Source organism: Oryzias melastigma, linkage group LG19 (assembly GCF_002922805.2).
Source record: "Oryzias melastigma strain HK-1 linkage group LG19, ASM292280v2, whole genome shotgun sequence".
Lineage (NCBI taxonomy): Eukaryota > Metazoa > Chordata > Actinopteri > Beloniformes > Adrianichthyidae > Oryzias > Oryzias melastigma.
This window is the reverse complement of record NC_050530.1, coordinates 19,611,236-19,634,737: the sequence shown is the minus strand read 5'-3', so window position 1 is coordinate 19,634,737 and position 23,502 is coordinate 19,611,236. Positions and strand designations below refer to the sequence as shown.

The 23,502-nt window shown below is 38.8% G+C and overlaps 1 protein-coding gene across 1 annotated transcript in view; it reads left to right on the top strand.

Annotated features, from left to right (window-relative positions):
- crhr1 (corticotropin releasing hormone receptor 1) overlaps positions 1 to 23,502 on the top strand; it is a 150,160-nt gene that overhangs the window by 110,526 nt on the left and 16,132 nt on the right. Inside the window, exons 7-10 of the mRNA XM_024285068.2 lie at positions 5,668 to 5,788; positions 6,478 to 6,631; positions 9,324 to 9,384; positions 21,226 to 21,298. Of these exons, the coding sequence (XP_024140836.1) occupies positions 5,668 to 5,788; positions 6,478 to 6,631; positions 9,324 to 9,384; positions 21,226 to 21,298 (409 nt within the window). The remainder of the gene's footprint in view (positions 1 to 5,667; positions 5,789 to 6,477; positions 6,632 to 9,323; positions 9,385 to 21,225; positions 21,299 to 23,502) is intronic.

Genomic DNA, 23,502 nt, shown 5'->3' with positions numbered 1-23,502 from the left:
ATATAAGCAAATTATAAGCATCTTACTAATGCTTATTAATATCTTATTAATACTTAACAAGCACACCTTAATATAAAGCGTTACCTGCGCGTGGAATACGTTCATTGTGCGCGCGGAGGATGTTCATTGTTCGCATGGAGTACGTTCATTGTGGGCGTGGAGTACGTTCATTGTGGGCGTGGAGTACGTTCATTATTCGCATGGAGTACGTTCATTGTGCGCGTGGTGTATGTTCATTGTGGGCGTGGAGTACGTTCATTGTGCGCGTGGAATACGTTCATTGTTCGCGTGGAGTATGTTCATTGTGCGCGTGGAATACGTTCATTGTTCGTGTGGAGTACGTTCATTGTGCGCGTGGAATACGTTCATTGTTCGCGTGGAGTACGTTCATTGTGCGCGTGGAATACGTTCATTGTGCGCGCGGAGGATGTTCATTGTTCGCATGGAGTATGTTCATTGTTCGCGTGGAGTATGTTCATTGTGCGCGTGGAGTATGTTCATTGTGCGCGTGGAGTATGTTCATTGTGCGCGTGGAGTACGTTCATTGTGCGCGTGGAGTATGTTCATTGCACATGTGGATTACATTCACTGCGCGCGTGTGGAGTTAGTTCATTGCACGCGTGGAGTTTGATTTAGAGTTTTAAATTTAACACCATACTAATAAACTTCTGTCACTCTGCAGAAACTATGTTTAAAAAAAAAAAAAACAACACCATTGTTTTTATATTGGATAAAAAATAATATAATAACATTTAAAAGACTACTGGGAATGCTTTTAAGACGGATCAAAAGATAAGTGCCACTTTAAGCATCTTACATCTCAGCAAGTCTGACCTTGTAGCATTCTGACCGTCAAAGATATTTTAAGCCTTGCGTTAGGTCATCTAAAGATAGTCATTTTTGGTATATTGACAGACATAAAAAGGCATATTAAAAATGAATGGCAAACTGAAACCACCCGAGTCTGTATCCATCCTCACTCAGACAAAAACCAACCCAGAATAAAATCTTTCGTCTCTTACATATTTTATAGCCTTTCTAAAAAGGCAGCGTTTAATCCCATCCCTGTAACTTTAACCAGTGAGTCTGATTTTCTCCTTTAATGTACCAATATATCTGTGACACCGTTTCCTTACTATAAACAACAAATAATGAATCTCCCCACCAAGGCACCTCCTCACCAGAGACTCTCGCTGATGGATGATCGCTCAGTTTAATGCTTACTATGCGAAACCACGGCTCACTTGAAAACTAGTCCATCCAGACCACCCAGATCCTCAGCAGGCTGTCCGCCGCCTGCCGTCCCAATCCCGATGCTCAAGCCAAACAGCAGCAGGATCGATATCGCCTCCACATTAATGAGAAGCTGCGCGTGCTTTTCTCCTGGGAGACAGCAGCAGTAACTTCATTAATTATCCAAATCCCCCAAAGTGTCATTGTGATCTTCCCTGGACTGGCTTTTTTTTTTTTTTTTTTTTTTTTGGCACTGCGGCTAAATCCCCTGAAGCAAAGCGGTCAGGATGGAGTTCTGTTCGGTTCACGTCATATCTGCTACCAAAACAGATTTCTGCTGATCCAACTCGCCTTGCAATGATTCAGCAAAAGAAAAGGCTAAATAAATGAACAGGGGAAATGTATTAACAGTGACTTGTATGCTCAGCTTTTCTCGTAATGATACCCATCAGGCAATGTGACCCCTCTGGCAGCCCGCCATGGAAAGTGAGTTCACATGGCGTAATTAATACGACTGTTTGAAGACTGACCCCCCGCCCGCCGCTGCTGGCACAACTGTCTGATGCACGAGGCGGCCTCGCGACCAGTCTGACATCGTTGGGAGAAATCAGTCAGCCGCTTGTTGACATTGCTAATTTGCCCCTTTCAAATAAAAAAAGCAACATAAATCTTTGTGTTTGTTTTAAAGCCACGAGAGGAATTTTGCATCCCATATTCCTGTTTTTCCGTGTCATTTTTGTGTCTCCAATTGCTCCCTCACCTCTGAGCCGAAGCAAGTGACACCTATTAAAAATGCATGCGGTCTAAAATATAAATCATGTCATTCATGCTTGGCAGAAGCAGCAGCCTCCATCAGCTTCACTGATGAGGCCTTCAGCTGGTGACAACCACTGAGGCCGTTCGCTCACTTGTGTCTTTCTATTTTTACCCGCCTGCTTAAAGGCACTTCAGTAGAGTTTGTTGCATCACACAACATTATTTACATTATTAAATAAACAATTGAATTTCAAGGGCATGACACAAACAAAAGCATGAAAAAGGTCTTCATGTGGACAAAACGGGAGAGTTACAGCATTTTCCTGTTTTTTCGGATTATTGTTCTGTCAAACAATTATTTTTTTTTATTTTTGCCCCAATTTTAGTTCAGAAAGATGCAGTTACACGGACCTGATCTTTATCCATTCAAAAGAACTGCAATGTTTAGCATATTTTAAATTGACCCAAATCATCACACTGCCCCCACTGTGCCTGATAATTGATTTAACCCTTTTTAGTTCAATGCCTGTGTGAGCTCCATTAATTAATCGATGTTGTGGCAATTCTTGATCTTTATAGTGAGACCAGTTTCCATTTTTTTTACAGACACTGTATTTTTGATTATATTATACAATAATTCCACAATGAACTTGAGTTTGTACAGACAATTAAATTCTGAATAGTACATTATACCCAATTTTTGCTGCAAAAATTGACGTCAAACAGAATTTTATAACAAAAGATCAAACATGTGGAGACAAAATAAAAAGGATAAATCTGCAAATAAAGCAAAGACAAGGTCAAAACAAAGAAATCTGGAAAAACCAGAAGAAGCTCATCTGAACTTTACACAAAGTTTCAAGAAAAATTTCCAAAGGAGTCACACTAATGTGCCATAGTTCTAGTTGAGTTTCTTTTAAACCAAACCTTTACGTTAAATTACTAATAAAAACATTGCTAATCTTTTCAATAGTACGAAGTCCCTAAAGAGAGTAAAAAAAAATTAGGTAAAAAAATGTTTTTATCCTTTAAAAGTGAAAGCAAAGTTAAACTTTTTTTTCCAGGTTAAATTTGTTAAATTGTTTTTGTTTTTTTCTACTTAATTTTATTTTCTGATGTACCTTTAGGAGCTCCGTACACTAGATAGCAACTGGATTTTTTTTTTTTTTTTTATCAAAAATTAAAGTGAAAAAAAATCTGGTTTCTAACTACTGCACACCAGAAAGTAACTGGAAAAAAGTTTGTTTTTTCTAAATATTGAAGTGAAAATTTTTTTTTTTCAAAAAATTGATTTTTTAAATTTTGTTTCTGTACGAAGAAAGCAAAGTTTTTTTCCTAGGTACTAACTAGTGGGGACCAGATAGTAACTGAAAAAACGGGGGGTGTTTTCGAAAGATTGAAGTATTTTTTTTTCTTTCCGGTTATCTTATCTGATGAGCACCAGTTTGTAACCATTTTTTTTCCTTGTTTTTTTTCACTTCAATGTCCCTTTAGGGGCTCCGTACAAAAGCAGCTTCATTCCTATGTTCTTTTAAACATCAGATGTGAATGACAAACTCACAGGTGAGTTCAGGGAACACTGAGGTTGAGGTGTTTGTTGCTGTTTGGTGCAGTTCGAGGAAATACAGACAACTGTGTTTCATGTTTGTCCTTTTTAAATACCCAAACTTTGCTGGAGTCCCGAGTTGCTTGGAAACGTCCTTTTACTCCAGACAGGCAGATGGACAACGCTCTGCTTTTATGATGCCGCTCCCGTTTAATGATGGTGACTTCAATTTCTGCCAGTTTAGACCAATTTCACAGTTGAAGAGAAGTCGTAGCGTTTGAGTTCAGTATGTTTTTGACAAGCTCCCAGAGACAAGCGTGTTCCATGGAAGTGGGCAGTTGCTCGAGGGCCCATGACGTGAGGGGGGGCCGAATCCTAAAAACTCATTTTCAATTTGTGTTTGATCACTGTAGTGGCACAATCACGCCCCTTTTCCTAGTGCGGTTGCCTGGTGTTGCGTTTGCTGCTGTAAACAGAACTCATTTTGATCAGTGAGTGTGCTTCCTCCAGGACAACATGGCAGTCAGTCCGTCGAGCCTTACAAGCGCTGCAGTTTCAAGATGAGCAGTGCATCATGGGAGTTGGTGTTTCTTTTGGTGTGTTTTCTTTTGTGTGAATTTAATCGGTGTTGCTTTAGTTATGTAACTTTTAGTAATGGAAGTTATTACGGTGAGCTGGTTGTGTTTTCGCAGTGTGGATGGGGGTGGGGGGGTTATGTATTTAAGGACAGAGAAGAAGTGTTTTTTTTAAGGTCATGTGGTGTTAAAAAGATAGCGAAATGACAACATCCTCGCTGTCAATTTCATGAGAAGCATCAGATCTTGTTAAAGTGTAATAAAATGAAACTGCAAGACTGTAAAGCTATCTCAGTAATATATATTAATAAATAATAAAAAGTGTCCTGTTTTATTGAAAAGTAACAAAAGTAAAAATGAATGTACTTCAGAGTAAAAAAAACTATTCTTTTAGTTTTATATTCTTAAAGAAGTTCAAAATCACCGACATTACCTAACGACAAAGCATTTTTACTGTCCCCCTTTGGAGACCAAGTGGATTTTCAATTGCAGCGCTGAAGAATTCCTGCCCAGGGATGAAAAAAAAGTCTGAATCCAGCCCTGATTCTTCTCCAATTCTAGTTATTTATTAAATGTATTTGATGTTTAAATCAAAAATGGGAGGATAAAGCCTCTTGAGATGAAACATCTCGTTTTGGAGAATGTAAACAGATTCAAACAAGAATAACAGAGAAAAGAAAATAGCAAAGAAAAGTAAACAAAACTAATTTGACAGTAAAAGACGACACAACACTCATGTACATTCATACAAAACAAAATAATTCACAATACACACATTTTCTCTTCATAACAATTCATAACAAAAGCTAACACAACAAAATGCAGTAGTTTCCATTACCTGTGATAATCCTAGTGTGAATGCTGTAAGCTGAATTTGGCTGCTGAAGATGCTGAAATTGATAGCTGAAAATGCTGAATCTAATAGCTGAAAACGCTGAAGCTGATAGCCAGCTAAAATATTAGCAAAATACAAAATAACCCTTAAAAACTAAAAAAAATAAAAAAATAATAAAAAAATAAAAATAATAGGTTAGCCAAAACAGCTAGCATGTGGCTGTATAAATACCTAAACTTCAAAGTACCCTGAAAAACTGAAAAAGCCTAAATTAGCCAAAACAGCTGAAATATTAGCTAAACTCTAAAAAAGCCTAAAAAATCTTTGTAAATGCCAAAATAGCCCCAAAAGCTAGCAGAATGACAATTCTTAAAACTTTAAAATTTTGACTTTTTAACATGTATATGAATAATAAAAAGACAGGAATATTATTACAGAATAAATCAATTTAAACCTTAAATAACTTTCAATATTTTACTCTACATTAAAAAAATATATACATTTTTGTCGAAATTATAGAAGTTAGAAATGAAATGCAAGATAACATCGGGTCGTTAATAACAATAAAATAAAATGATCTGGAGGGCCGGATCCGGCCCCCGGGCCTTGACTTTGACACGTGTTATAGAACATAATGATTGAGGAAGGTTGTTCCAGTTATTTGGTGCCTTAAAACTTAAAACATGAGAGAATAACTGACTTCATCCTGTCGTCTTCCACAGGAGTATCCGCTGTTTGAGGAACATCATCCACTGGAACTTAATCACCGCCTTCATATTGAGGAACGCCACATGGTTCATCGTTCAGTTGACCATGAGCCCCGAGGTGCACGAAAGCAACGTGGTACGAGGAACCTTCACTTAGGAGAAAGTTAGCGGAACGTTCTGCTCTACTACAGTAAAGTCTCATTAGAAATGTGGTCTCTGCATTTGACCCATCCCCGTGGGAGAGGTGGGCTGCAGACACAGCCGCGCTCGGAAGCCATTTGGTGGTTTAAAATTATTACATTTCATTTGAATTCTATTCAATAGAGATCCAGCTCAAAAATGGACTTGAAACATAAGTTAAAGTGAGTGATTTAACCTTTTTTAGTGACACTATTATTGGTAATCCTTAACTTTAAAACATTTTTTTAAGTGAAAACAAATTATTTCAAATGCGTTTAGAAATTGAAATGAGTCAATAAATATTGACACATTGCTTGTGTTCTAAAATACACACACACACACATATATATATATATAATTTTTTTTCATGTGACTCAACATGAAGCCGTCATGTCTGCATTTATTTACGAGAATAAACATTTTTGAAGAGAACAAGCAACGAATTTGAATGTTTTGACACTGCCATGAGAGAGATTTGACTTTCAGAAACTATATGTGCAAACAAACCAAATAAATGACATACTTTACTTGGTAAAAAAGCCCCATATAATTTGATAAAATAAAAAATATAATGATTAAGATGGTTCTTTCATGCAAGTAGCTTCTGTGTCAAATTAAACTTCACCAGATTCTTTTCCTTTGCAGATCTGGTGTCGCCTGGTAACTGCCTCCTTTAACTATTTCCACTCAACCAACTTCTTCTGGATGTTTGGAGAAGGCTGCTATCTCCACACCGCCATCGTCCTCACATACTCCACCGACAAGCTCCGCAAGTGGATGTTCATCTGCATTGGCTGGTGTACGTGAGCAGCCTTTAAAACACTTTATCATTCTATTCCACAGCAGTCAGCTGGACTCAAGGACCAGGTTATTTTCAGTTCTTTTTTTACTCTATTTTTGAATGACAATTTTCACAAACTCAAAAATTAACAGAACTGCAAACTCTTGACAACATCACAGCTGAGGAAACCACCAAATAAATGAAAAGGGCCAAAATCTTTTATGGAGCTAAAAAAATGGTTTAAAATCCATTAGTAAAACCAAAACACACATGTTGGAGAAATCCAAAGGAAGTTTTGAAATTATTATGGGATGGCCACAGGATCTACAGCTAATTTGGGAATTAATATGGGAACAATGAATTAACAATTAATATGGGAAAAGAAAACGTTTATCTTTACAAAGTTTCACACACACGAATCTACAACCACAACTGAAGTTTGCTGACCTATGACCTTGCAAAGAGGCAGCCATCTTGAATATTTCAAGAAAATCACCCTTAGTACCAGCTACAAATTTAAACTCACAGGGGTTTTGAACTATTGCTTCCTACCTCCTTACGCATCATTGGGACTCTATTTGGTAATAATTGTTGAAGTTAGAAATTGCAGATTTCTAAGTTTTCCATGTAGTGGAAGGTGAGAGTGGCGGCGGGGTAACACAATGCTGCTTGCAGCTCAAGTTTTCATTTTCTCTCCTACAAAGACGCATCTGAAACCAGTTTGTTCTATTGCACAAAATGATTACTCTTGTTTTAGTCACTTTGCACAACTACATTTCGAAATCATGTTTTTTACTGTGAGAGTACATTCTACTGGATTTAAATGCAGATCATGGCCACATTTCCATGACCCCCCCCCGGCTAAGTTCGGGCAGCCGCACGCCCTGAGTCAGCACAGCAAGTCCAGGTCAGGAAACTGCAGATGTGGTCAAAAGCGATCTGGGCCACAGCTGACTGACCTTATTCTTAATTTAGGCGACTAATCAAGTCCTAAAAATCTAAAAGTTATTAAAACAAGTTTGTAGGTCCTAAACTAAATTTGATACAGAAAATCTAAACATTTTCTACCTGGACTACAACATAACAGATTAGTTTATGTAGTGATGAAAGGAGTCTTGATCCTTCTTTAGTACAAAATGAAAAAAAATCTCCTTATTGTTTTAGTCCACTTTAAAAAACTACTGATGAAATTCAAGATAAATGTATCAAAGCTAATTAAACTTTTGTCAGTAGCCTGGTGGCTCGAGGTGAGCAGAACGACTGTAGCCTGAAATTATTTTCTTTTACTAGTCTATGTGAAAATTCCACCCACATTCTCACTACGGCAAATACAACATCATCAAATTCCCAAAGCCCTAATAAAAATGAACATTTTACAAAGATTATTTGTTAGTCTAAAGATAAAAACTTGAATTGTTCAAAAAATATAAACAAAATACCTTTTTTAGGCAAAACAGCTAGCAGGTAGCTGAGATATTAGCTAAACTCCTAAATATCCTAAAAAAATCTTAACAAATGCCCAAATAGTCCAAAAAGCTAGCTGTATGCTAATTTTTAAAACTTTAAAACCGTAACTTTGACCATTATTATGAATAAAGAGGCAATATTGACTTTGACACGTGAACTAATGAGTAGGGATTTGGACACAACTCTCCTTGTAGCGCTAAAGCTAACAACACAACATTTTTCACATTAAATGTTTTCTCCCAATTTTATTATTTTATGCCACTGAACAAACTAGCATTTGATGTCTATAAAGGCTACAAATCTTTCAACAATAAAAGTTTTAAAAAGCCAGTTTGGCTAAATGTTGTCTGATTTCATATCAGAGATGCCTAAGTTAAGACATTTCCCAAGATGCACTGCCACTTTTTTAATGCCTTCCGTCACTGAGACTCTAAATAATCCCTGAAAGACGGCCAACAATAGCAGGGAGTTAGCTAAACGAAGACACCGGGATTTTGTGTGGCAGCTGCAAAATTCATTGTGAAAAGCTCACAATCCCTCTGTTTCACACTGTCAAGCTAAACTATGTGCTGCTGGAATTACGAGCATTGTGCCAGCTGCCTTACATCTCCCACTGGGCGTAGTGTGAGGGATCTGCATGAAGAAGGTGGCAGCGTATTTCCGAGCTGCTGTGAGAAATGATTAAATCAGATCACATTTCTTGTGTTTGACGCAGCCGTAATTCTCCGGCTTCACCGACCCCGCATGTCAGCAAGTTTCTGAAAACAGATTAACTCAGCAAGACAAATGACACCTTCCTAAATTAAGCGTTTGGCTCTTTTGCGATTTTCCTAAGGTACCGAATTACGCGGAGGAACTGCTAATGACGCCAAAAGTTTCCAGAGATTAGGATCCCCGAGACGCAAACGTGTGACATGATGGCTTGTAAAGCCTTCATGCTTCTGTTACTGCCAATTTGGTGTGAGTAATTGCTGTTTGTCTGCTTTATTAAACCTCTATAAGTGTGTTAATCATCAGATCACTTCGCATTATCATCAACCAGAGTTAGGCTCTTGATTCCAGCAAATAGAAGCAGTTGGATGCTGACAACTCTTGGCTTGCATCTGTGCAGAGCTGCACACAAACAGCAATTTCTTCTGACAGAGCCTGTCAGCCACCAGTGGTGTCCCTGGAAAAAAGACCCTTATTTCTTCCAGTTGCATGAATTTCTCTGATGTGTTTAATATGTTTCTTTACTTCACAGGTATACCCTTCCCGATTATAGTGGCGTGGGCCATCGGGAAGCTCTACTACGACAATGAAAAGTAAGCTTTTGGCTTAATGGACTTTTTTTTTCTCTATTCTGTTGCAAAGAAAATGGCAAAAACACATTAAGGAGACAAATGTCTGTTAATTATCTGTTGTAGTCACATCAGCATTGTGGAATATTCAGTAATATTTATTGGGCATCATTTCCACTTTGACTAAAGGGGTTTGCTCTGGAAAATGGGTTCCACATTCACATTGTGAGCCAAATGAAAAAAATATGCAAAGATGAACGTTTCCTATTTCCCTGCTCCATGGAGCTCTAATGTTCAAAAACTATTAGAAGTCACGAATGACACGTTCTTTCACCATAACAAACTTAGACTCTTGATATGAGCCACTCCCACATGGACGGTCAGGAATGCTCAGCGGAGCAGCAAATGGATGAGAATCAACTCGGATGGCCAAGTGTGTCGACACTTCCCGACGAGAAGTTTGGTTTGTTTGCCCATTAGCTGCAGAGAACAGGACTACCGGCGCAGCTAAAAGGCCACTGGAAAAGGCAGCTGAAGATGCATGAATAGATTTCTTGGCAGCTGGTGACTATTTGTTCATGTACACATCAAACAAGAGCAGATAATGATCTCTCCCCACACAGGCCTCGATATAGCCCAAGTGAGGCTCACATGAATCACGGCTAGCTTTAGATTTCAATGCTTTCAATATCTTTCTTATAGTTTTAGTTTTTCTTGATAGGAAATGTAATGAAGGAGTAATAAATTCATCAAAAAGTGAGGGCACTGTGTTTGCAGAACGACTTTAAATCTGTACTATTGACTGGTAGATTTTTCCTTCAGGACTGACCACAGAATGTTAGAATAATAGCAAAGTCTCCCTTATAAACTTGTCATCCAGTAAAACATGTCCTTTTTGAAAGCCTTGGTTGTTTTTGAGTTTGCTGAACATTTTTGTGGTAGATCTTCATTATTCCCATCCTTCTAAATCGATCCAGGCTCTACATGGCTTTAATTGCCGGGGTCAGATTAATTTCTTCTAACCAAAATTTCCTCCAGAAACAATTTTCTTTCTGCTTTTTCTCTGCAGCATATTTTCTCAAAACCTTTAGGTCGTGGTTTTGGAGCTAAAATCTTGAAAGTCACGATCTCAGTTCACTTCTTGACAATCGACAGAAAGACTTTTGTTTGGGGGGATGTCAAGCTAATATGCACTAATGTAGGTTTCACTGTTATGGGTTTGATTTGGAAACTTTTTAGTTCGGATTTTAACTTTGCAAAACAGAAAACGCTGTTACATATTTTTACAGTGAGTTACCATATTTTCAGCACTATTGGGAAAATTCTATTTTTGAACTTGAGTAATATAATAAAATGCAGCAAACTATAAAGCAAGACTAAAGAGTCTGAGATAAGTCCGTCGATCAGTCAGACTTTATCAATTGCGTTCACAGTTACGCTAGAACGGGTCGGCACCTTTAACAGATCAAATTCTAGAAGGAGCTGTATAGTCTTACTTAAGAAATTTGGATTTGCATTCATGACCTTCTTTTTTAAAATAATAAATATGAATTATGTGTATATTTGGCACAAACAAAAGCAAAAAAATATTCTTTAAGATAATATGTGCTTTTAACTCATAAAAGATCAAACTTTTTACCAGTTTATCTTTCCATATAAAATCTGTTCATTCTGGAGGTATAGTTGAACAAACAAGACGTCTTCAGGTCAACAGGATGTAAAAACCTACATAGTTTATCATCTATGTGAACCTCAGACATCAATTTATAAATGTAACTAATCTAAATTACATAACAAATTGCTATTTTTCTTGTTTTTTTGTTCTTTTTCCCTCTTTGTCCTCAGCAGTCTTACTCTGCTGGGTTTTGTTATTTTAGTTTGGGGATGGATCTTGGTAGTCTTAGTTTGTAGGCTTTGTTTATTTGTTTTCTTTAGGTAGTTTTGGTTAGACAGTAGGGAGCTGTTAACTCAGACAGTCTCCGTGACTTATTTTATGTTCTTCCAAGGAGCCTTCATGGAGAGACAAACGAGCCACATGTGGCTCCAGAGCTGCAGGTAGAACTTGTTTTGTGACACACTACACGTTAGCCAAGCATGATCCATTACCTGTAACTTTGTCTGCAACACATAAAAACACACTGGTAATGCTAAAACCGATGTTACAGTGACTATGCTAACTACCAACCTTGTTACATGTTAAAAAAAATTCATGTCTGACACTAGCTGTGTTTACATTGACTATGAAACTGCTCAACTTAGATTTGGAAAATAAATTTGCTTAATGGAAACACGTTAATTTCAAAGGAAAAAAACAAAAATCGCATTCATCAAAAATATATTTTGTACTTGGAGGAAGTGGTTTTTCAAGTGTATCAAGATTGACATATTTCACAAAGTGGCAATAACTGCGAAAACACTTTTTTCAAATTAAATGAGTCACGTGACCAACAACCAGATACCATCTGTAGTTGTACATCGCTTTAGACACTGCACAGCAGGTGCTACAAGAAGACCCACAAAATCACACAGCTCATCAAAGGTTGAGCATGTGGAATTGTTGGATCCACAGCTCCACTGTAAAATCACCAACAACAATCTCCTGAAATCTCTTCATCCGTAACAGCTCCACAAAGCTTGCCGCTCCACAGCCTGAAAAAGACTCCGGCGTCTCCTTTGATAGATGATGATGAGCGCTAATGTCGTGATAGAATAGAATAGAGAGAGAATATAACAGTATAGAGATAGAACAGTGTCATTGGGAAATTGTGTTTTGTCAAGATTTCTTGAATTTTGATCAAGTTTTGCGCATTTGTGTAACACAAACAGAGCTATTGCTACACATTAGCCGTCTTAGCATATTTACAAAACCACCTGTTTTTTCCGGCACATAAAAAACAGCACCAAAACAAACATGTACTGTGACTACCCTAACTCCCAACCTTTTTAGTAACATGTCAAAAAAACAATTAGATTTTTTAATTTTATTTAGACCAGTATCACAAAAACAATTGCCACCTTGAGCTTCATGCCGGTAATTTTACAGAAGCAGAAAGTCGGTCATAAAATATAAACAACAGCTAATTGCTAAACTAAACTGAATAAATAAAGGTTGTTATCTCTGACCTTAGGCCCTCCCTCCCGGTCATAAAAAACTCCTTAAAAACCCGAGTCAGGAAAAAAAGAGTAAACCTCAGGGATGCCCAAATGAGGGAGAGATTCTGTCCCAGGACGGACAGGCGATGTACCAGGACTGTTAAAGAAGAATTAGCTTATCTAACTCTTACAACTACATGTTTAAATAGTGTAGCAGATGGGCTTCATCCAGATGGGCCGGGGCACAGACGTGCCAGAGGCGAGGTCCACTGCCAAGAACAGACGAGCCACCTGGAATCTCTCCCACTCCGAGACGCGAAACGAGCCAGTGACGAGGTCCACTGCCAGGAACAGGAGCACCAACGTCCCTCATGGAAACTGAAGTCTCTCCCGCTCTTCCTGGAGGGGAGTGGGAAAGAAGGAACAACATATGAATCACACTGCACCAACAGAGGCAGAACTAATTGAGAAATAAATAATGAAAAATAGAGAAGTAGATGAAAATAGAAGAGAGAACCCCAGTGTGCCATACTTTCCCCCAGCTTCTAACTTCTAGCAGCCTTCTATGTAAAAATCAACATATTTTAGCATATGAAGCATACATTGAAGAAATTGTCAATTATAATGGGGCGGCCGTGGTGCAGTGGTAGAGCGGTTGACTCCTGATCGGAAGTGAGCGGGTTTGACTCCCGCCTTGCCCGCCCATGTGTCGAAGTGTCCTTGGGCAAGACACTGAACCCCGAATTGCCTCTGGTGGGAGGTTGGCGCCAGTGTTCGGCAGCGGAGCCACCACCAGTGTGTGAATGTGTGTGTGAATGGGTGAATGGGTCTGTGACTGTGAAGCGCTTTGGGCCCTCGAAGGAGGGTAGAAAGCGCTATACAAGTATATGCCATTTACCATTTACCATAATTTGTTTGATTGCAGTATGCAATCAAACTATTGTTCTTCTGTTTTCTTCCGTACGTTTTTCGGCGATCCATATCTCCTGCATACTTCCCCCGATTTTTGTCATTCAAGTATCAAAATGTTCAGCTTATTGAGCACATTATTGCTCTCTTCTGAAATATCTTCTGCAACCTGTTGTTTTTCAGCAATTCAACAAAATTGCTGCAACTTTTCCCATTGAAATGCATTGAGAAGGCTCTACAGCAACTCTAAACTTTCTGCAGTTATAACTTCTGCATACTTTATGCTATTCTGAAAATTCAAACATGTACTTGTTTGGCTATTTGTGGACTTTTCTGCTGTCTTTAAACAATTCTGCAAATTTTAGAAGTTTTTGAAATTTTTGAAATTGTTCAAATTTAAAATAACATTAAAGTCAATGAGGACAGTTCTTCAACTTCACTGTTTTTGAAATGTATCTCCTCCTACAATTTTTGAGCTACAGACACCATTCAAACTTTAAACTGTAGTGGAGGGATGGGGAATTTCAGCTATTGCTCTTCTTGTGGATATGTCTTATAGTTTTTGAACTACAGCTGTTTGAAATCAGGCAATTTGGACTTTTGGGACGATTTTGACAGTTGCTACAGCGTGTGACGTCATCACTCAGAGTGAGGACAGGATTTCTCAAAAGAAAAAACTTTCCCGAGCAAATCGCATTACATTAAACAGATCAATTTAGCTTCAGACTTGTAGTGAGGAAGCTATGAACTCACCATAACAACAGTTGTTCTATTTTGAAAATTACCTTTTTTATGTAGTACTTGGTTTCCTGTCTTTGCAAGACCTGCTGCTCTTTATTGAATGAATGTGCTTCACTCAGTCGTCTAGCTAAAGTAGAAACTGACTCCTAACAAAATCGAGTCTTTTTCTGACATAGCCTCATTTTAGCTAATGAATCAGCGGACGGTGACTAGTTTGACCAGAACTCACAGGTTTAAGTTGCTTCACTGTCACATGTCTTCAGTTCTTTGAAGGGTATAGCAGTTTTTTTCTTTTGCCATCCCTCTCTCTCTCCCCCTCCCTCTGAGTCAGAACAAAGCCACAATGTCAGAAGGTCAGAACCCCACAAGAAAATGGGTACGATAGAACACTGGGGGCAGTTTGTGGCAATTTTTTTTTCTCCCTTGTATCACTAACAAGAGATAATTAATATTTATACAAATAAAAACTAAAAAAACAACAAAAAAACAGGGCACTTTTCACTAATTTGGTGTAAATGAATGAATGAATGAATGAATGAATGAATGAATGAATGAATGAATGAATGAATGAAATGGTTTATTTCAAGCAATCAGGTCATAATACATACATAGCACATCACTTAATAAATCACAAGTAGATCACTTGAAAGGGAGTGGAAGGAAGCGAACTTATATAATCCCACCCCGACGCGACCATACCATTTACTCTACATGAATTATCAATATCCGGTTCAGGACTTAATATCAAATATTAATAAAATCAGGCCATGTTCAACTCTCCTCGTTGCGGTAGTTGTTGCTGAGTTGAGGAGAGCTGGAGACACACGTCTGCTCGTGACCCGGAACCGGAAAACTGGTGGTTAAATTGGTTAAGATCAGAGGTGTCAAATGGCCTTCGGGCTGAATCCGGCCAGCCAGATGGTTTAAGCCGGTCCAGTGATGAAGAGAAAAAACATAAAGATGAAAGTAACAAACATCTGTTTGAGCTGGAATTTATGGAAGACAGGACACAGCTGGAAGATATACGGTATTCTGCATCTAAAATGAAAGGTTTTTGCTGATCACCACTAGCTCAGTGGAGAAAGTGAGTGTTGGTGTTAGACTAAGGGCGGTGCTGGCAGAGCAGATTCTTCCTGGAGGGGGCGGTTCACATCGTGATGATGTCAGCATGATACCACCCGCTTGTTTTCGTGGGTGTGGGAGGGGCTGCTGCATGTAGCGCCGGCTTTTAGAGGATTACTCTTAAATTAATGAACGGATCAAAATGCCACTTTAGGGTTCTTCGTAGAGAGGAATGAACAGTAAAATGCACTTAAAACTTCAAAAAGTTTAATTTTTACGGTATGGCCACTTTAAGGAAATGGCCGCTATGCGCAATTCTCCCACTAGGAGAAGCAAAAGAAAAGATACAGAAATAACAAGAGATCTAAAATAAAATAAAGACAATTTAGTGTTAAAAGAAATATTAAAGATGTGTAAAAGTTAAATTGTAAATTTTAAATTTAAATAAAATCAAGTAAAGCAGTTTTAATTCAAAAGTAAGCACTATGTAATTGTACAAATGACGTGACCTTTTCATCACTGAAATCCTAGCAGAGAAACTTTTACACCTGGGCTTCCCCCTCCCCTATTTGCTCATGGATCAGAGACTTTCTGACAGAACACCTGTCCGAGGGAAAAAGACTCAATTTAGAGCAAAGTATTGTCCATGCGGAATCACATTCAAAGAGTAGATTTGTGGAAACTAAATAATACAACAAAACTAACCATTTAAGTTGATTACATCAATGCAAACTCACTAATAAAGATAATTTATTCAGCTTAAGCTGAACTGAAGATGCTAGTTCTGATAGCTAAAGATACTGAAATTGATAAGACAAAAAACGCTGAAGCTGATAGCTAGCTAAAATATTAGCTGAACTCCAAATCAGTCTAAAAAACTGCAAAAAAATGTCTAAATTAAGCTAAACTGCTAAAATCTAGCTGAAATACTAGGAGCTAAACTCCAAAACAGCCTAAAAGAAATAGAGAAAAAGACTAAATTAACCAAAAACAACTGTTAAAATGTCTAATTTAGCCAAAACAGCTAGCATGTAGCTGAAATATTCACTAAACTCCAAAAAAGCCTAGAAGAAACAGAGAAAAGGGTAAAATTAGCCAAAAACAACTGTTAAAATGTCTAATATAGCCAAAACAGCTAGCATAAGGCTAACATATTCACTAAACTCAAAATTAGCCTAAAAAACTTCAAAAAAGCCCAATGCATGGGTGATGGACAGTCCTCAGCCTCTTTTTCTTCAAAGGGAGGTGTGTCAGCAGGAATGAGGAAATCACGAGGTCCTTGGGGAGGGTCCCGCCCACCAGGTCGTCAGGTCCAGAGCGGGGTTCCGGCTACGTCAATCCGGACATGTAATAGAATGTTGATGGTTCCTACTCAGAAAAGGGTTCTGATAAATACTGTCACACCTCCCTCTGCATTTATCCGGACTTGGGACCGGCACAAGACGACAATAGATTGTGACCTCTTGTGGTTGCATTACACACACACTTGCACGCTCGCGCGTGCACATTCACTCACTCACACATTCTCACACACACACAAAAACAGAATCACTTTTTTTTTTTTTTTCATACATTTAACAGTTTTTAAATCCTAACCAATAAATACATAAAATAGAATTTTTATTTGTAATCACAGATATGTACATATGAGCTGTAATCCGTTGAAATGTTTGTATTGGAAGGTTTATCCTACTAAAAGCTATTTCTAATGTTGACAATGTTTACAACTAAGACATTGTCTAACCGAAAAAATAAATAAATACATAAATAAAGCTGAAAAACTAATTCCAATATATAAAAGCATACTTAAAAACTAAAACAGGTATAGACATTCAAATAAAAACTCAGCTTTTTTAACATTATTCTATTACATAACTTAACAAGAATTCACCACAAAAATCATGTCACTTTTAGGACTAGTTAACCTACTTTGTGACATTGAATTTTATGTGATTCTGATCAAACTAACCTACTAATCTAACTAAACTACCTCCCAACACCATTCATTAATTTATTAAGAAAATGTACATAAATAAAGAAAATGTAATGTGACTTGCATATATGAAATGAAAGTAAAAAACCCAAAAACGTCATTTTGGTCTCATCCCCCTGTGGTGTCTCAGGTTCACTCTAGGGTGAACGGTTCTATTTTCTTCTCCTCCTCTGTGTCACTTTAGCAGGTGGAGCTCCAAGGGTAAAAAGCGTCTTTTGAGGCTTTTCCTGAGGTGCATTCCCACTTGATTCAGCCTGGCTGCTGACTTTAACGGTCACGTCTTCTTTTAATTGACCAAAACAAAATTGTTGAGGCAGATTAACTTTGACGGTGTCCAGCAGCTGAGAAGGGGCGTCTACATTGGAAGTTGGGGGAGTGGTCTTATTTTTCATGACCTTCCTATTGGTTCTCCCAGATGCAGCTCCAATGGTGAAAAGATTCTTTTGTGATGCCACAGAAAATGAATCTTTTATCTTGTCTGGTGTGGAGTCAGTTGCAGGTGTGTCAAATTCTATGTGTGTTGTTGGGTTTTGTTGAGGTTCACACACAGATGATTCTGGATTGTTGCTGACTATGTTGGATTCACGGGACACACCGACCATCTCTGCCAACTGGAGCTCAAGATTTTCTCTTTTCCTGGTTTGTTTTTCAATTTTATTTTCCAATTCTACATTCAGTTTGTCCATTTCAAGCAGTTGTTTCGTCACAATCTCTATCTGGTCTAAAACCGCCTTGTGGTCATCAGAGCAGCTGGGTTCCTTGAGGAATTTTTCCACATTTTGGATCTTCTCTTCAAGGTCTCTGACTTCCTTCCTGCTCTCTTGGCGAAAGTTACGTTGCTGCTCGATATGTTTTTCAGCAATCAGCCATTCTTCATGAATGTTCTTCGCCTCATCCTCATATTTCTTTAGGAGGTCTTGCTCCTCTGCGATCTCTCTTTCCCTAATCGCCAAACGGGCTTTTAGTTCATTGCGTTCAGAGATCAACTGGTTCGAATCGCTTCCATGAGGTTCTACTTTGGACTTTGCAGATGGCAAGTCATCCTCAGAATCACTGACGTTATCATCCTGATCGCCCGGATTGGTCTCTACGTCGCTTTCCTCAGAATCCCTGTAGTTATTTTGAAAATATGGGATTTTCGGATAGGCCTCCACAGCGAATTCCTCATAATCACTGTCGTTATCATACTTATGCTGATAACGTGAGGAGTAGCGATAGCCCGGATTGGTCTCTTCTGAGTCGCTTTCGTCAGGGTCGTTGTTGTAGAAGTCAACGTCCTGGAAATTGGAATACAGTTCCTTCAGTTCCTCCAGTTCCTGCGGTGATAGTGTGGTAGGGTCAGAGTCCTGGGAGGAGATTTCTGAGGGGGTGGGAGAGTTACGATTCATGGCGTCTTCTGGTTTCATCAGTTTTCTTGAAATGTGTACTTGGTATCGTTATCCACAACGTGTTATGGGGTTGGTTTCCCTGCCTCAGCTCAAGGACTTTTCTCAGGATCAGAATGATGTCATTTTGCATCAGGCTTTGATGGAAATTACATCAAATGACATCACTGGATCTTTCGGTAGAAACAATGATGATGACGAATGATGTCATCAGTGGATGATGTCATTGTGACATCATCACTGGATGATGTCATTGTGTGTGATGTCATCAACAAACTGATACATGACTGATTTCATCTCTGCATGACAATAGAATTTTATGTAAACTATTTTTTGTCAAAACACATTTTTGTCATGTTGTGTCTCCTGTCAGTCACTTCAGGTTCATGTTATTTATCCACAACTGTTTTCATTTCTGTTAGTTGTCTTCAGTGTATAAAAGTGTCTGGTTTTCAGTTTGACATTATCAGGTCATCTGATTTATTAGTTTGATTGCAGAATTCAATCAAACTATTGTTCTTCTGTTTTCTTCCGTACGTTTTTCAGCAATCCGTATCTCCTTCATACTTCATCCAATTTTTGTCATTCAAGTAGCAAAATGTTCAGCTTATTTTTTCTAGTTATAATTATTTCCCCAAACAGCATTACAGTAGAGGAGCAGCATGTTAAATATTCTCTGATTCCTACCTATCCTGGCTGGCTAGTTATGTCCTCTCTGACATGAGATGGGAGCTTGTTTGATATTATAGGGGCTTGGTGGCAGAAGGCTCTACCCCCAACTGTACTTTAGAAATTCTAGGAACTACAAGTAGTCCTGGATTTTGTCAGCACAAATCACAGTCCGACATGGCTACATTTTAGCCGCGTTAGCGTATTTACAATATCACCAAAACATGTTGACAGAGCCTCTCAAAATGACTCCCACACCAGTAAACAAAACCAGAGTTAATACATTTATAAGGTACTTTGAATTTAAGACACACTGATGTTTTTTTTTTGTTTAATTAAAGCTTTTAAGTGATCCTTCTAATGCAGGAAAAACATTAACTGAATTTTATATGCTAAAGGTTGTCTACAGAAACGCCCTCATGACCTTTTTTCAGATGTGCACTGACCTTTTTAAACTCCCCCATTGCAAAACATCTTGGTTAATTTATTTGATGTAGTCCAATGGGCCTTTTTCCTTTTGGCACAGTAACTAGCATCTATAAATATTCACATTCGCTAACAGAAACTAAAAGCTCCTTTTTATTAATTTCAGCATCTCTGGAGGATTCAAGTGTGACTAGTTGTTGTTGTTTTTTCTTGATTTGTTTTTTTTATTTTTTTGGCCAACCACCAGGAGAACATGTCTGCCAGGACTGCTCACTTCTGCATCTCTTTTAGTTGAAAAGGATATTATCCTGCTATTATTTCCAAAGCAGAACACTTTACTAAATTATATTTCGGAAAAGGCTTTGTGGCATCAAATAACCAAACAAACAATACTTTAAGAAAAAGGACAGAATCTGCTGAAAGGCTCAGGTTAGGTTTCCTCTGCCTACAACGGGGCTTACATCAGGTATTGTATTTCAGAATCACAAATTACAGTTTGTTCAGCTGCTATTATCACTCTGTTCCATCCTCAGATGAGATTAGGTGAACTGTGCTGAGCACTGAACCACAGTGTGGTTTAGAGACTTCATTCTAGTGTTATTGAACATGCCAGGTGTGATTCTCTAAAGGTTGGATACTAGTTACAGGAGGTAGAGTGTTTTCAGCTTAAAAAATCCCAAATATAAATCAAAGTGCAATCAACATGGTTTCATTAGAAAGATCTTAGTTTCATATTTCATAAATACTTTTATTTTTTAGTGTTCCAAAGGTAATATATGATCATATATATGGATTACTCTGAAAAGCTTAAGAAAATCATGATATGTCCCTTAAGAGTAAGCACCAATCAATGAAATACCATGTAATATGACAGCAAAGACAAAGCAATTACAAACCTTTCATGTTTTACACGTACAAACACAAAGTACAGCTGTTGTGTATCGTGTCCTGCCCCTGATGACTGCTGGGATAGGCTCCAGCAGTCCCCAAACACAATGAAGAAACAGGAGGGATTAGCTCTGCTGTGATCTAACAGCTATTATAGGTGAAGAACTCTTGCCAAACAATCTGGGTCATGCTGTTACCGCGTCTGCAGCCCCGACCTGGGTTTATTCTAGTCTGAATTCATGATCAGTCCTGCTTTGATGAGCGGGGGATGAAAAGTTGAAACAAAGCTGGACATCTGCTGCTTGTTTGGTAAATATTTATGTCCACATGTGAGGTTTAGTCTGAGGGTCACGCCGTCTAGAAGAAACGCTTTCCCTTTGAAGTCTTCAAAAGGAGTGATAGGATCTCCCTGGTCTGTCCCTAAATGTCAAGAACTCCCGGAAGCTGCTGTGACAACCCGATTCTGAAAATCCCAAAAGCAGCATCGTTCCTGCTAAAAGATGTTTCTGCTTGAGCGGATGAGGATTCCTCTGAGTCATACTTTGGGTAATTTGTTGAGTGGAAGACTTGCGCAAACCCCCTGAACTCAAATTAGCTAATTAATACTGACACGTACTGCGGCAGGAGGTTACAAGCGTCAGGGTGAATTCTCCTGACAGTCTGAACACGACCTTAATGACTGCTGTTGTGATGTTTCAGGTGCTGGTTTGGGAAGCGAGCTGGTGTGTACACCGACTACATCTACCAAGGTCCCATGATCCTCGTGTTGGTGGTAAGAGCCTTTATTGTTCTCGCATGACTCTCAGAATTCCCAGTCCTCTTAAATGATTATTTCAATTATTGACTGTAAATGAGATCTGGACTGAGTGGCCCCTCCCCCCTCACAATCCAAGCAGGAAGTACCCCCTGGTTCCACAGGTGAAAATCCCTTACTCTACTAGAGAAAGGCATTTACACAGCATTCATATTTATTTCAAGTTATTCAAGTTACAAACTGACCAATCAGATTCCTCAAAAAAGTATGCGGTGTCACGTTGAAAGTTTGATTGGCATATTTGTTGCTGTGAAAGGGGCGTGGTCTTCCAACAGGCTCACCCCTGATTAGCCAGAGTGGTTGCCATAGAATCTTTGGCCAAATCCAAATTCTTCCTGCCATTAAAGGTGCATTTGCACCAAATGTGATTTGCGCGCCAAATTTTTGCGAGGCTCGCCCCTCTATCAGTGCGCGGCGAATTTCCTGTTCGCTGCTCAAATCGAGCTGCTGCCAGACCTCTGCGCTGCGGGACTTCAGATCGCCTCAATTCGCGTCTGTACCATTGACTTAACACAAATCGGCACACAAATCACGTTAGACATGAATGCACCTTAAGCCTTCTCCCTACCCCTCCAATTGTTGGGGCATTTGAAGTGATCAGGTTTTCCGATATATATATATTTTTTAAGGGGTAACCCTTTCGGCAGATGGGTGCTGATTTCTCCGCCAAAAGGGTATTCTCAGAGCAGAGTTCTTGGCAAAATAATCAAAGCTAACATCAAAATGCTCTTTCATTGATTTACAATCCTTTCCAACTGCGGTCAAATGAGCCGCCGTTCACATTTCCGTGGTCACATCAAGAAGCTCCGTGGAGTCTGGTGGAGATTTTCCAGCGTTCTCAGTCCTGCTACCGTAAGTATTGGATGAAACTCACACCAAAAATCCAGTGATGCTGATTTGACCACAGAAATGTGAACGGCGGCTCATTTGACTGCAGTCAATGTGAAGATACCATCTTCTCTTCTCCAGAACCTGAACTAGACACTAGGAACAGATGAGGGTTTAGTGCATGTGCAGCAGAGCTGTTGATGGAAAGAAGATCATTCATTCAAACAGAGTCTGTCCAAGACAGTTTGATTGATTTAAAAGGAGAAATACTCGGAAATGAAAAAAACAATATTATTTCTGATTACATTTGTTCTCTTTCAGAAGAAAAATGACACATATAAATGTTAAAAACTCAAAAACAGGATTTTCATCGGAGGTGATCAACGTACCCCAAGGGATGTTTTCATGATTTTGTCATTTATAAACAAACATACATCCTAATTTTATCCTTCCTAACTTCACTTGTATCTGTAGCCTGAAGAAATGAAAGTAAAATGGACAAGAATCACCTCAGAATTCAGATTACAGCTGATTTTTTTTTTCCTCCGCACACAACTTTCCTCTGATATTCAGCCCTCTGGCAGGGCTCACATGAAAGTCTCTGCCGTTCATCCAGGGACTTACTCTCAGCTCCTTCTACAAGCTTTAGTCATCTGTTGTCTGCCCAGCGCAAACTCCCTTCTGAGTTGACTGCCAAAACACTGTCCTCAGTCTGGTAGTGCTACTTTAAGTACGTCTTCTTCGATGTGACACTTATGTAAAGCGTTTGTCTCACTTTGATCCTGCGTTAGTCGTCATAAAGCTGAAAAGATTGGTTATGTTTTTGGTCGGATGAAGTTTAATTCTTAAACAAAAAATGGCACATATTCAAATAGACTGTAAGCAAAAGTATTGGATCAAACATTATTTTGTCTGAAACAGTAAAGGATTCAGTGTCTTCATATGTCAGTGTGATGGGATGCCAAATTTTACCCCGTATGGACACTCTGCTGTCAGCTGTTACTGGAAAGTGAAGGCATTCAGTAACAACACTAAGTCAGCCACAAAGTGGTAAATCCCACAGAGTCGCAGCAGGGTCAGTGGCTGCTGAGGCCCACGGTGCGTAAAAGTCGCCAGCACTCCGCTAACTCCATGGCTGAAGAGTTCAGACTTCCGCTGGCGTGAACGTAATCACAAACACTGCGGAGCAGCCATTAAATGAAACAAGTTTTCATGGCTGAACGACTCCAAGTCCATATCCAAGTGTGAAGCGAATTGTTGCAAAGCATCACTGATCTGGAGAGCGAAACCATGGAAACGCTCTCCAGAGGGATGAATCATGCTTCCCTGTCGTA